We start from the raw sequence: 13,497 nt of genomic DNA on the forward strand, positions 1-13,497 counted from the left end.
AAAAGGGAAATTTCCTCAGCGCTCTCTCGCAGGAAATTTACGCTCACTGAGTGCGCACAAGCGCTCTGGCAAACCGGTCTTTGAGTTTCACTCAAAACAGTTGAGTGCAAGTGTTTTTGTTCAATGTTGAGTGAGAGAGTGAGAGTGAGAACAGGAGTTGGGGTAGGGAGAATATTGCATTTGTTCCAGTTTCTGAGCACGTTTTTTCTACGACACGAGCACCTTTGTGCATTGAGTTTTGCTGTCCGGCATTTGGTCAGCCTCTTGGGCTGGAGGCGTGTCCAGGATATATTCATGTGCTTCGTCCTGACTGCAGCCAGCGGGCAAACGGCACTGGAAAAGGATAACCAGGATGCATTGCGACTTCTTTTGCACCCAGAGGACACATTATGGCTGAGATTTGAATTGTGGCTCTCGGCTCCCATTCATTTGAGGGCACATTTAAGGTTTATCCGTGCTCCAGTTTTCAGGATAAAGATAAATTTAAATTTAAAGGAATCTATTTAAATTTATATGAAATATAATTCTTCGCCAACTTTTTAATTTCTGGAACTTTTTAGGCTCCTTCATATTGTGTGAGCTTAAGCGAAACCATAAGAACTGAAGAACAGTTCCAAAGTTTCTTAACTAAATCCACGTTTTCTTTGCGTTCATAAATCTTGAGGCAAAACTCAAGCTTATCAGCACTCCACATTCCTCTCCCCCTCCTCATTATAAGCGTGGAAGTTTTCCCAGTTGCAATTTGGTTTTTGCCTAAAAACTTGATAACTTTAAACTTTAAACGGCTCGAAATGCGTCACGAACGTGACCGGGTCGAAGTTTTCTTTAACCAAAACGTTGACGTCTTTGTCTTTGGCCAAAAAGGGGAGCGCTTCAAACTGGGTCAGCAATGAGGACGTTAAACATTAAAAGTAGACGAAAAAAAAACAAGGAACTGAAAACATGCTACAAAAACTTGCAAACGCAAAGGAATTGTATTTAAACTCGACTTGGAGTGAATTGTGAATTGTGTGTCGCAGTTGAGCGAGCGAGTTGACAAATGAGTGAGTGAGTGAACAAAGCGAGTGCCAAAATGTCCCGCTGAGCGGAGTGAACAAGAGAGCGGCCAGTGCATAAGTGCATTTTGAGTAGCTGAGACTTTACCTTGTGCTCGCTGTGCGAGAGGCGAATTCAGTCGACAACGAGCCGCCATAGCAAACGGACGCAGTGTGCGGAGCAGCGTAAAAACGTGAAACGTAATCGAATATCGAGTTTCGAGTTCCGAGTTCCGAATTTCGACCAATGACTATTTATAGTCGACGCTTTGTTTACGTATCGTGACGCGTGTGCCAACTAAACAAAACAGAATAAAATAAATACAAAATCAGAGCATAACGAAATCTAACAGTGTTTCAAGTGAGCAAAGCAAGAAGAACAAGTTGAAACATGTCGCTGAGCAGCACAACGGATTATCCGCTAACTGTGGAGGAGACAACAACAATAGCAACAAGCGGGGGAGAACTGTATGCGGAATTCATCTCGGCACCGGCAAGCAGCATGAGTCCGGCTGCAATTGCGGAGCACATGCAACAGAATCAAATCACCTTTGAGATTCCCACAGCCCACGATCTGCGGCACATTGATGCACTGCATTCGTTCAATGCGCTCTTGCAACGGATTGGCAACGCCGCTGTCAACTATGATTCATCAGCGAACTCTCACAGCATCAGCACGGAACAGTTATCCAATTCCGTCGTACTCGATCTGGCCGATCTGCGGGATAGCAGCAATGAGGCGGATAAGAATTCCACATGGGAGCAAATCTTTGGCGATGCCGATATGCATGCTATTGTGAACTATTTGTGGATTGGCGTTGTCACCTCTTTGGTGGTGTTATCCCTTATCTTCATACTCTTCAGTTGCTATTTCTATCGCAAGTTTCGTACATGGAAAAAGTGCAGTAAGTATTCAAACTCCCCTCGTCCTACATTTTCGTCAGACTTTAATCAAAATGTTTGTCGTTTTGTTGTATTTGTTTTTCCTTGTTATTTTGTGTGTGTTTTTCGACCTTATCAACGGCCATTTATCCAGCTGTTTTGGCTGCCAGGCTAAACAATATAAAATGCAGAATACACTCGCTCCCCCATTTTGCCCCCTCTCGCTCCATCGCATTATGCTCCGTTATGGCCGACAGTCTCATAAATTTTGGCGCGCTTCGAAATTGTTAGGGCGCTGTAATTTTAGATACACAACTTTATGATGCCACAAAATATATGTATATGCCGCATATTTATAATATTAAATTGACCTACCACAGCCCCTCCTTCCTCTTCCTGCTGCCCTTTATGAGTGTGATAATATGGCAGCTCTGACTTTGCTGAGAAATAGAAAGGCGTGAAATTGTGTATGTCGCGTTGAATGGACCGTGATAAAGCAGGAGATGAGGATAATATATAAGAACAACATTAAAGAATTTGCCATCTCCTTTTCGACGAGACTTAGATACCCTTAAAAAAGTACTGATATTCGAATGTCTTGATATACTCAATGAATTATTCACATTTTAATCAATCATTCTCAAAACTCCCTTAAAATGTATATTATTCTGATCCATTTCTTCCGATATACAAAATTTAAAGTAATTGTTTTGATAAAGAAAATATTTTGCTAGTTGTTTTATATTTTTTTAAATAGTTAGAACGAGTCATACTCAATATTTAATTTACTTAACTTGTTCGAAGTACATTTCTTAAAAAAAAATCTTTTACACGTTCTGTAAGAGTATAATAATGTAGAACAACTTATTCCAAATTACGTGTCGTTGTGGCAGCAACAAAAGCTGAAATTGAATATACTTTGTTATGTTAGCTATAAGAAATGAAAGTTCGTGAAAATTCTAAGAAAAATGGCCCTCAAGCAGTTTCAATCTGTTGAAAATGTGAACCTGTTGCTTTTCAAAACGAAAGTATGAAAATCTGTAAATAAATGCCAAAAAGTAAATCATATGCTTAGGCACTTTACACATAATTAGACACACACACACACACCAAGTCATGTGACAGAGAGGGGGATAGAGTGAGAAGGAAAGCAACAAGCTGTACAACCTGGTCCTAACTATGCAACTTACACAAGTCTCAACTCGAGTGTCAAACTTTTTGCAGACCAATTTAGCCAAATGATTTATTTAGGCCAAAACCAGAGAAAAATAGGGAGAGATAGAGGTAGAGAGTGTGAGAGAGTATTACACAAGTTGTTAAGAGGGGGCCAAAGGCCGTGGCATTAAAGTATGGCCAACTCAACTGTCAAACTGTCAATTTCGTGCTAACGAGCCTTAAAAACTTTTCTGCCCCCAAACATGTTTGTAGAAGGGAAAGGGAAGGGGCAGCACTACGTAAAATATCAATTTGAGCTTTGAGCGATATGTGCGTGTGTTGCATGTGTGTGTGTGTGTGTGTGTGTGTGTGTTGCCTGCTTTTGGGGGCGCCTCTGCGTCTAATTAGTTTCGTTAGTGTCGTGTTGGGTTTAGTTTTTGCTTTTTTCTTCTCTTTTTTATTTTGTTGGTAATACACGTTTGACTGGCCTACATAGATAGGGTCTATATCTATATAGTTGTGTTCGGTGCATCATTTGGCCTAAGTGTGTGTGAGTGTGAGTGTGTGTGCTGTGTGTTTGTGTGTGTGGCACACACGTGTGTCATTTATAATTAAGCAACTTTGGCTTAAGTTTGCTCGATTTTCATAGCACGCTTTTGTGCGCTTAATGCTTGCTACGTGTCCCCCTCTCTCCTCTCCCTTCTTATGCACGTCCAGCTCCTTGTGCTTTGTTGTCGCTGCTCACAGAGAGTGTGTTTACCTTATAAATACTTAACGAGCGCCTGAGATGCCGACCTGGCCAAGTTGCCGCTCATCCTCTCAACCTGCTCTTACAGTTTATTTATTAAGCAAGGAAGCACACACACACACACAGAAACTCGTACTCTCTCTCTACAAATGAGGAGCAAGTTTCGGCTTGTTATCAATTAGAGCAGCAAACAGCTGAATTTATTAACAGGACAACAGCCAGCGGGTCCAGGCACTTGTAAATTGAAGCAAAGTACCAGAAACAGGACGAAACTGGACTCCTTCCCAGCCACTGTTTATTATGTTGTATAGGTTGTGCATAATTTACTTGCCTGCCTGAAAAATGTAATTAAGCGTGGCACACTTTCTTCCCCCTCGTCCCTTCATCATCTCCCATTTCTCCAAGACAAAAACTAACTGCCAAAAACTTGACTCCCTTTGAAGGACCATTTTTAATGGATTTTGTGGTCTAGCTCTTTCACTTTTTCGAGCAACTTGAGAGCATTCTTTAGGGTTTTAGATAAACTAATTATTTGCTGCAAATGTTTTCCCATTAGAGCGCTTTTATTAGCCAAAATGTCCTGTTGACATCAATTTGGAAATTAGTTCTTCCATTGAGGTTAGAATAGTTTAATAGTTAACTAAAGAATAAACCGTTTTATGTAGTTTAACAACTTTAACTGCACTCCTTAAGTTGAAAACGAGAAAACAGATCTGAGGATAATTCCGGATAATGTCGGATAATACCGGATAATTTCGGATAAACTTAATTTGAGCATCACTCAACACTCAGCTTTCATTGAAATCACCTGCCAACCGATTAAATGTAATAAAAATTCCCACCAACCTCAAAAAGCTGCGCCAACTGTTTCCGCGCGTTAAAAAATGAACAAACATTTATGAAAAACAGAAGAGGAATAAAACAAAATACGATTGTACTCGTATATGGATAAAAAATAAATAAAAGAGCGCAGCGAAGCGAGCTCAATTGTTGGGTCCTTCAGTGTTCGTCAGCTCATTGCAATGAATTTAAATTGTTGCATACGTTTGGGCGCTTCGGTAGTAAAAAACGCTGTAACAAAAGCCAAAAACAAATGGCGTGCTAATTTTTTCTCATAGCCACTGCAGCTGTCTCGCATCCCCTCTCCTCCTGTTACCCCAACAGCACTCCTACCAGGGGACAGTTACTTCTTTTATTTTTTGCCTGCGTTTTCGCATGTTGCCAGAGGCGAAAGAGAAAGAGATGAGAGTCGCCCCAAACACTTGCATAAAATATGAAGCCCGCAGCATGTGTGTGTTTGTGTGTGTGTGTGTGTTTGTGTGCCACACCCATTGTGGCCCCAGTTGGTTGTGTTTGCCGTCTGTCTATCAAAAAATGAAACAAAAGTCAAAATGGGTCTGCGAAAGTGCTCGTCCAGGAGGCAGCACCCGAAAAATATACGAGTTTGTGCTACAGTTATAACAATAAATCAACAAACGCTGCCAACAGCACAGTGCCTGCCAACAGTATGAGTACAAGTACTCTGCGACTGCGACTGCTGCTGCTGCTGCCGATGTTACAGCTCTCGTTGTTGTTCTTGTTTCTCCGCTCTGTTTTAATATTGTAATGCGAACATTTTTTTTTCAACAGGCTCGCGACTCCTACTGAATGCCACGCCTCCTTCACACTCACACTCTCCAAAGAAAAAAAAGTAAAAATGCCGTTGCTTTAATGGAAAACCATTTGACCAAAATATTTACTCATGCGAGTTTCTAGCACATACAAATAAAAAATTAAATTAAATTAAATATAATGAAAAATAACATAAAGAATGGTAAAACCATTTTTGCTGACAATTATAAAATTGTCGAGATTTTTAAAATCGCTGCATTCAATTGCATAAAGCGCACACATGAATATGGCTTAAATCGTGTTTAATAACTGCAACATTGTGCGGTAGGACAAGCAATAAAATATATCCTTTTTATTATCATGTATTTAAATCAATCTTTTTTCAATCAAAATTGGAAAACCCTTTCCTCATTGTGGACAACAGGCTTACAGATGAATAAGAGCTTTTTTGCTTATTTTTATTGTGAAAAATAGCAATGAATACCAAATGTTATAAATTTTGAATAGTATCGTATAATGCATATAAGACTTTGGAATATTTTGGATAAATTCGGATAAGTTTTAGATAATTTTAGATGATATTTAAATATCTGCTCAAGTTGTTTAATTTAATGTTTTTTGTTTTCTATTATATGACATTCTGTTTTAAATAAAACCAAAAAGTTAAATTCCATAAAAATTCAACATTTTGCCGGTGCATACTTTCCGGCGTTTTTATGCCTTCTGCATTCCTGCATCTTCTTTAGTATTTATATTGTACATTTTGTTTTTATTTTATATTTTCGTGTGCCACGCGCGTACTTCCGGCGTGTTATTGCCTACTTGTTGTATTTGTTGTTGTTGTTGTTGTTGTTGTCAGTCACTCACTCATTCAGGTTGTTGTTGTTGTAGTTGTTGTGAATGGGAAACTTTGCCTGTCCGGCGAGTCTCACTGGCATTTCCGGTCAACACAAAAGTTTCTTTCGCCTTTCTTTCTCTCTCTCTGTCTCTCTCTCTGCCTCTCTTTCTTTGTGTTGTTTTTCGCATTTTTTGTGTCGTTTCAATAAAAGATCCTGAGGTTCCTGTTCATGTCCTGGCATTCAGAAAGTTCAAGCGTTTGCGCCTTTACGCTAAATTGAATTTAATGCTCAGACCAATGTCCTGCTTCTTTTTTGCTTTTCCCATCCAACAAGTGTCCTTTGTGTAGTCTAGCAGGGGGTAGATGGAAGGGAGGGGGACACAAACAATCTAATGAGACGTCTGTCAAAGTCAAAGCCAACTGAAACTAAGCAACTTTCTATCTATTTCTATTTATTTGCAGACAAGGACATTCGAGCACAGATTCATGCGGCAAGCGACTCCTACTCCTCACATGGCGCCACTCATCACCTGATCAGCTGCGATGCCCGTCGATTGCTGCAGCAGTTGCCAGCCGGAACTGGAAATGGGACTGGAGCTGGAACTGGAACTGGTGGCAGTGTCACAAATGGAGGCAACAGTGCCACAACGGGGGGCAATGAGGCAGCTTTCTATCAAATTGAATCGCCACCCTGCTATACAATTGCCACAGGACTGCCCAGCTACGATGAGGCGTTGCATCATCAGCCGCGTCATTTTGCCTACGGCATGAAGTTTGTGTATCCCAGTCTGGCGGCAGTGCATCATCATCATCACCATCATCATAATCAGCGTGCGTGCATTACCAACTGGGAGAAGGACGCACTGCAGCGCGGTACGAATAAGCTGCAAAAGTGCAAACTGTCAGCAACAGACGATTCCAGGCAGACACAAACGGGATGGGAGCGGGAGATGCTGAGGCAAAGTCAGACGGAAGAGGACAAAGCCTCGCCAGCTATTTGCATTAACATGCCGGATGAGGAGCAGGGGCAGGGACAGAGACAGGAGCAGGAGCAGGAGCAGGAGCATCGAATTGTGGTGGCCAATGCTGCGTCGTCAGATGCCGCACAAACTTTGCTGCCGGCGGCAGCTGCTGACGACGATTGCGCCTCATTGGTTGTTGTTGTTGCCGCGTGATTGCCCAGCAACTAAAGTGGGCCTTTATGGGCGATATAGGGTATAGACTGTAGGATATAAACTGCAGCCAGAGATCATGGTTACATGTTTAGTCACTTGTAAATAGTTGCATCCTCTGGCTCACAACAGAATCCTATAGCTTTATGAGATGAAAAGATTTAATTTCGTTTTAGTTATTTGTTATATCATGTATTATCCAAGACTGAGTATTATTTATTGTCTATGTATTATGTAATTTAAAATAATTGCCTATCGATTAAGCCTAAATGTTAATAAGCAACAAATTATAAACGCAAAAATATATTCAAAAATTTTCAAATGAAAATGAAAGAAAAACATAAATTTTATTTTATTTTATATTTGCATTTACTTTGACAGCTCTGTTTCTATTTATTTGATTTATCATCGCACTAATTCTATTCTTCATATTTCTTCGAATTATTTCTTTAATAATTCACAAACGGTTGACTATTGCTTTGTTTTCCAATGCAATTTAAAAAGTGGAAGTATACCAAACAAATATTTTTTTATATTTTCTATGACTTTTGGATTTGGAAACCGAAATTCATTCGGTGAATATTGAAAGTCTTACCTTAATTGATTGATCTGATAATAAAGAAAAAGGTGATCATATTTTTTTAGCACATTTTCTTTTTTAAATACCTTTGAATTTGAGTTATATTTGATTCGGCACCTCTTGATCAAGCACTGTTAGTTCTTAAAGTGTTGCAGTTACTTAAACTACTTACATAAACTGGAAAGCAAGTAGAAAAGATTATTATAGATACTAAACGAAATATCTATGTATAAGCTTATATGGAAAGAAACAAAAACAAAAACTATAATGAAAACGATACTTCAAGCTAAATAAATAAACTAAAACAAATAAGCGAATAAATATTGTCAACTATGATAAAGTGAAATGCAAGCAAAATTAAATATTTATGCAAAAATATAAATACAAGAAATTCTATTAACTCTGGGGAAATCTTAGGCGGAATGGGAATGGAAGAGGGAGTGGAAGTGGGAGTGGGAATGGGAGTGGGAATAGAACCAGGTTAAGCCAGAGTTGTTGGAGTTATCGTGTGAGCATAATAAATACTTAATTTCATGTCAAATTTGACACTTTTGTTGAGGTTTCTGCGCCTCGACTCGTGTAATGCTGCAATTTGTATTCAAATGTACGATTTGTTGATGAGTCGGCGAGGGACAGACTGACTGACTGACAGACGGATGGACGGAGTAACACGCCACATCAAGCATTCCATAACGCAACGAAGCAAGAAACACCAAAACAGGGCCATAAATTATATTATCGTGCATCGTGTATCTGGTTCAGGTCACAGTCATGAGTGACTGCCAGTTAAACTCTGGACAGAGACGTGGCAAGAGGGGAGGGAGAAGAGGCGAGCAGAAAGATGAAAGGGACAAGTGAAGAGTGGGGTCTGCAAAGTGGGTGTAGAACCTGGCACTGACATCAACAGCAACAGCAACAGCAACATCAACACCAGCAGCAGAAGCAGTTGCTGTTGTAGTTGCAGTTCCATCGTTGTTAAGTTTGTGTCGCGGTCGTGTTCAACTGTAAATCACAACAATAACATAAGCAACAAGAAAGAAATGTTGCCTTCCAAACGCCGAACATTTGATACCCTGTATTCCATTTACGACTTATTTTTTCATCTGTATGATAATGTTCTCTGAGTTGAACCAAATTTGGTCAGGAAGTTACATATAAGACCGTTCTGTGAGATTGATAAAAAAAAACATCTTTGACTTTTTTTAAATACTTCAAAAAATTGTTTTCCACTATCATAAGAAAGTTTCCAACAATATTTGAAGCAATTATCAATATAGATCTAGGATATTTTTTGTGTATTATGTAAAAAAAAATGATTCAAATAAAATAAAACACAAAAGATTTTTTTCCATTTGGTTGTAATTTTTAATAATATACGTTTGCTTCAATATTGCAAATAGCAGATTGCTCGCTTATTGCCAATTAAAATATAAATTGATTTATTGATCTAGATCTTGAGTCAAGTGCTATAAATCTATAAGGTTTTCAGGTACTTTCAAAGAACATCAGAATCTACAAGTACAAGTAATAATAAAAACCGATCATATCATCAGACCCACATTATTCTTAAGGTAATGAGGGTATAAATATTTCGACCATTGACATTGCTAACCTCAAAGATAACCGATATTCAATAGTAGGGTATGGTACTTGTATGATATATGTATGTCTGTCTTATTGCTAGTGTTGAGAATGTGCATGAATGAAGAGAACATTTTTATGGGGCCTCAAACGTGTACTGACCTTAATTTGTCGGTGACTGTTTGAAGGTTGAAGAGTTCAATGAACAGGTTACCGTAAATTGGTCTATCAAGAGCTAAATCTTGACTAAATCAGTTGTGAAAAGTGATAAGGTGAATCTACTGGAGAATACTTTGGAACTAGCCAAAATTATACAATTTTTTTTCACCGACTTTATTAATTTAAATTTCGCCGTGGAAATCATTATTTATCTTACTAGTATTTTTGATTTGGAATGGAATTAGCAGCTTCGTCTTCACTTTCTTCTGGTGGTTCATTTCTGGTTCAACTTTCTTTTGTGTCACGAGAATTTTCCGTTAATCCATCACCAGACTATTCCGTTGTTGCATCATCCGAATCATCTATGTTGCAACATCAGAACTTTCAGGTGTTGCATCACCAGAGCCTTCAGGTACTTCATCATAATCAACACGTTTAATTGTTACTCCATCTTCAGAACCATCATTATCATCATCATCATCAATAACATGATGAAATTCTCCGTCATTGTCTTCTATAGACGTGTCATCATTCGTTGTGTGTGCTATCAAATTTTGGAATGTCTGAAAGGAGAATTGCCAGTAAAATGTCAACCAATAAATGATAAGAAAATCATGGAAGAGAATTAAAGATCCCAACAAGGCGTCATTCAGCCGCATCTCAGCAAATCGACTCCCATGGATGGTCTGAGCATGGTACATGACGAACTAGCAACAAAATAATGAAAAATCGTTATCGAAAGGAATATATATAAATTATAAAATTACTTACAAATAGAATCATTGTTGTAATAAAGAGTTCGAACAAGATATATGCACTTGTTGAAGTAGCGGGTAGCACAAACTGGACCATGAGAAGAAATATAGCGATTATCAGAAAAATGAAGCCCAGAATGAATAAGACTGCAACATCCAAAGTGAGATCAATCTGAGTGATATGATTAGATTAAAAATGTGGAAAAAATTATAATCAGATTAGAGCTAACGTTTCTTGGAAGTATAGAACCAATTATCAGAACGATCACCATCAGGAGTGCACATATTCCAAAAAAAATTAATAGATCTGCCAGATAAACTTGAGCTACCAAAGCGAATAAGGATATTACTTGCAGCTCAACCTGAAACTCAAAAGAAAAAATAAAATATAACAAAAATTATATACAACTTATTTAACACTCACAATGAGAAAGGCGACAATAATGTTGACTCCATTGATAAAGCGCAGCTTCTCAAAGAATATAAAGATGGCGAAGAGTAAGATCGCCAGAAAAAATGTGACAAAGCATATATAATAATAATCCTTAAATGTGTTTCTTGCAGGTTCACTGTTATATAGAAATTATGAAATCTATATATATTCATTACATATCGAATAAAATCCAGCTTACAGCATGTTGATTAGGACCCATTGTATCAATGCTAGTATAAGCCAGAGTAACAAGAACAGATAGGTCTTGATGGAAAACTTTCTGCGGGCTATCTTATAATTGCGATAGTTCCGATAGGTGGCATTCATGACGGTCCGTGCATTGGACTTGAATTAATTGTGGTATTACCTCAAAATAAACAAAGAACAAGAAGTCTACACTAAACAACAAAATAAACAAAATAAATTTGACATTAATCGAAAAAGTATCTGAAACAATCAAAATAAATTCAATTTCCCTGGCATTACTATTATAATTTTTATTTTATTTCCTAAATGTCACTTTAAAACAGTTTCAGGGTCTTAGTCGTTGTTGATGCTCTTTGGTAGTTATTGCTTTTTTCGGTCTCTTGCCATGTTTGTAGCGCCTTTCTTGAGCTAACCAATTGACTTTCCAATTTGGATCATTTAGAGATTCTGTTCCCTTGTCATCATTAAAGTCTTGAGTTATACCAAACCTCGATTCATCTAATGTTACTGGGGTAATTTTTGGTTCTTTATCTCTATATACAGTGTTCGATAAAATATCATCGCTATCATCAGAGTAATCAACTGGAAGCTGTTTTCTATCGTTGCGGTCCCATAAGGTCGTTAGCGGTGTCCAGTCCTTGGGTGTAAGGACTCCCGATACAAGTTGCCAATAGAAAGTTAGCCAGTAAATGATTAGAAAATCGTGGAATAGGATCAACGATCCAAGACAATAATCATGTAGACGCATCTCCGCAAATCTTCCTCCACTAATTGTTTGGGCATGGTACATGACAAACTGCACTTGATTTATTATGATTGAATTAATCGAGAGTAAATCAACGGATACTTACGAGTAGCATTGTAATAGAAATGGGTATCTGGATCAATATATAGCTGTAGTTATTGATATCTCGCCAGACCTCAGAGACCAGAAGCTGAAGCATTAGGAAGAAGACAGCGACAAGCAGAAAGAGAAAAGCAAATATAAAGAGTAGAGCTATATGAAGCGTGAGATCCATCTGAAAATATACATTATATATTAAATATATTTTCATGTTTACTACCAATTACCTTTCTTGGCAGGCACGAACCGATGATCAGGAATAATGACAAAAGCACAACACAAATCACAAAATACAGAAGCAATTCCGCATAATGGGTGCGAGAGACGAGCGTGAATAGAGAAATTATCTGCAACTCTACCTAGATGAAAGGTTAAAAGATGTTCCAGACTTTATTAATTAACATTCAATGATCGACTCACAATAATAAATGATATAACCAGAGCCACGGCTCCGTTATATCGAAGCCTTTCATAGAACAGAAACAGGGAGAAGAGTAAAATGGACAGTATAAAAGTCACAATGCATACATAATAGTGTTTCCGAAAGACATCTCGTATGTCCTGACTGTTGAATTGAAATATTAGAAATTTAAGCATGCCCCAATTAAGTTGCACTTACATTAAACACACCACCAGCCATTGAATTAGAGCAATTATCAGCCAAATCGCCAGCAATATATAGACTTTCAGGGAGAATTTTCGACGAGCCTTCTTATATGCAAAATAGATACGCCTGGAATTCGTGTTCATTTTCGGTCAGGTTAACAATTCGAATCGAATCAAATCGAATCAAATCAAATCGAAAGCGATTGTGTCTCTTCGCCTACATCCACTGCAATTTGGGTGCCATGACTGCAATGAATGCAGTCAGAATTAATCCTATATGATGACGTTCACGTAGTGTACTCAATATGGAAAACATTTCAAATAAATATATTTATTGAAAAAGGTCCAGTTCAACTCATAGCACACTTGATTTTCAATTCATTGACAGCTTAAGTCTTTCATATAAATTCTTATTTGTTTTATTCTTTTTGATCTTGGTTGGCTAAAAAGCTCTTAAAATTCTACTGCTTATTTAAATATAGCTGACATAACGACTTATGTGTACCCACAACCCTTGCTCTTGTTATGAGATCCCAATAAGAAAAACAAATTATAAACATCCGCAAGAATAGCTATTCTACCAAGGGTCAAATTTGACGACAAAGCAGAAATTCAGGAAAGGCAATACCAAATTTTCAGATACGGCAAATAATAATGATTTTATAAAAGTAATTTAGTTTTAGTTTTTTTTTTTAAGTTAAAACTACATATTGATTTTTATTTAGGAAAAATAATTATTCTTTTTGAGCAATAAAATACAAGTCAAGGAATGATGAATATTATGGGTTTAACTTTGTTGCTCAAAAGTTATTATTACTTCTCCCTATAACTTTTATCTTCGTCTTTTTTATTATAAATTTCCTCAATGTTATACCAAATTTGTCTAAGATTT

At 37.7% G+C, this 13,497-nt stretch overlaps 3 protein-coding genes across 3 annotated transcripts; 1 reads left to right on the forward strand and 2 right to left on the reverse strand.

The window, feature by feature from the left end:
- The first annotated feature begins 1,147 nt into the window (after positions 1-1,147).
- On the forward strand, positions 1,148-7,727 carry LOC117788642 (protein commissureless 1). The gene is made up of 2 exons (XM_034627473.1): positions 1,148-1,939; positions 6,731-7,727. The coding sequence occupies exons 1-2, from the start codon at positions 1,426-1,428 to the stop codon at positions 7,441-7,443; spliced, it is 1,227 nt and encodes a 408-aa protein (XP_034483364.1). The 5' UTR covers positions 1,148-1,425; the 3' UTR covers positions 7,444-7,727.
- A 2,249-nt stretch (positions 7,728-9,976) lies between these two features.
- LOC117787902 lies at positions 9,977-11,361 on the reverse strand. The gene is made up of 5 exons (XM_034626531.1): positions 11,148-11,361; positions 10,940-11,084; positions 10,746-10,877; positions 10,532-10,687; positions 9,977-10,467 (listed from the first exon to the last, which is right to left on the reverse strand). Exons 1-5 carry the CDS (start codon positions 11,273-11,275, stop codon positions 10,123-10,125), a joined length of 906 nt encoding a protein of 301 aa, XP_034482422.1. The 5' UTR covers positions 11,276-11,361; the 3' UTR covers positions 9,977-10,122.
- A 63-nt stretch (positions 11,362-11,424) lies between these two features.
- LOC117787638 lies at positions 11,425-12,956 on the reverse strand. Its single transcript, XM_034626210.1, has 5 exons — positions 12,619-12,956; positions 12,420-12,564; positions 12,227-12,358; positions 12,007-12,174; positions 11,425-11,951 (listed from the first exon to the last, which is right to left on the reverse strand). Exons 1-5 carry the CDS (start codon positions 12,747-12,749, stop codon positions 11,481-11,483), a joined length of 1,047 nt encoding a protein of 348 aa, XP_034482101.1. The 5' UTR covers positions 12,750-12,956; the 3' UTR covers positions 11,425-11,480.
- Between the last annotated feature and the right edge of the window lie 541 nt (positions 12,957-13,497).

Source organism: Drosophila innubila (genome assembly GCF_004354385.1).
Source record: "Drosophila innubila isolate TH190305 chromosome 3L unlocalized genomic scaffold, UK_Dinn_1.0 0_D_3L, whole genome shotgun sequence".
In the NCBI taxonomy this organism is placed as follows: domain Eukaryota; kingdom Metazoa; phylum Arthropoda; class Insecta; order Diptera; family Drosophilidae; genus Drosophila; species Drosophila innubila.

Coding starts and splice junctions, on each gene's coding strand:
- LOC117788642 (XM_034627473.1), top strand. CDS start 1,426: ATGTCGCTGAGCAGCACAACGGATTATCCGCTAACTGTGGAGGAGACA. Junction 1,940..6,730: donor TCGTACATGGAAAAAGTGCA/GTAAGTATTCAA, acceptor ATTTATTTGCAG/ACAAGGACATTCGAGCACAG.
- LOC117787638 (XM_034626210.1), bottom strand. CDS start 12,749: ATGAACACGAATTCCAGGCGTATCTATTTTGCATATAAGAAGGCTCGT. Junction 12,359..12,419: donor TGGTTATATCATTTATTATT/GTGAGTCGATCA, acceptor CCTTTCATCTAG/GTAGAGTTGCAGATAATTTC. Junction 12,175..12,226: donor GTTCGTGCCTGCCAAGAAAG/GTAATTGGTAGT, acceptor GTATATTTTCAG/ATGGATCTCACGCTTCATAT.
- LOC117787902 (XM_034626531.1), bottom strand. CDS start 11,275: ATGAATGCCACCTATCGGAACTATCGCAATTATAAGATAGCCCGCAGA. Junction 11,085..11,147: donor TGGGTCCTAATCAACATGCT/GTAAGCTGGATT, acceptor TCTATATAACAG/TGAACCTGCAAGAAACACAT. Junction 10,468..10,531: donor TTACAACAATGATTCTATTT/GTAAGTAATTTT, acceptor TTTTGTTGCTAG/TTCGTCATGTACCATGCTCA.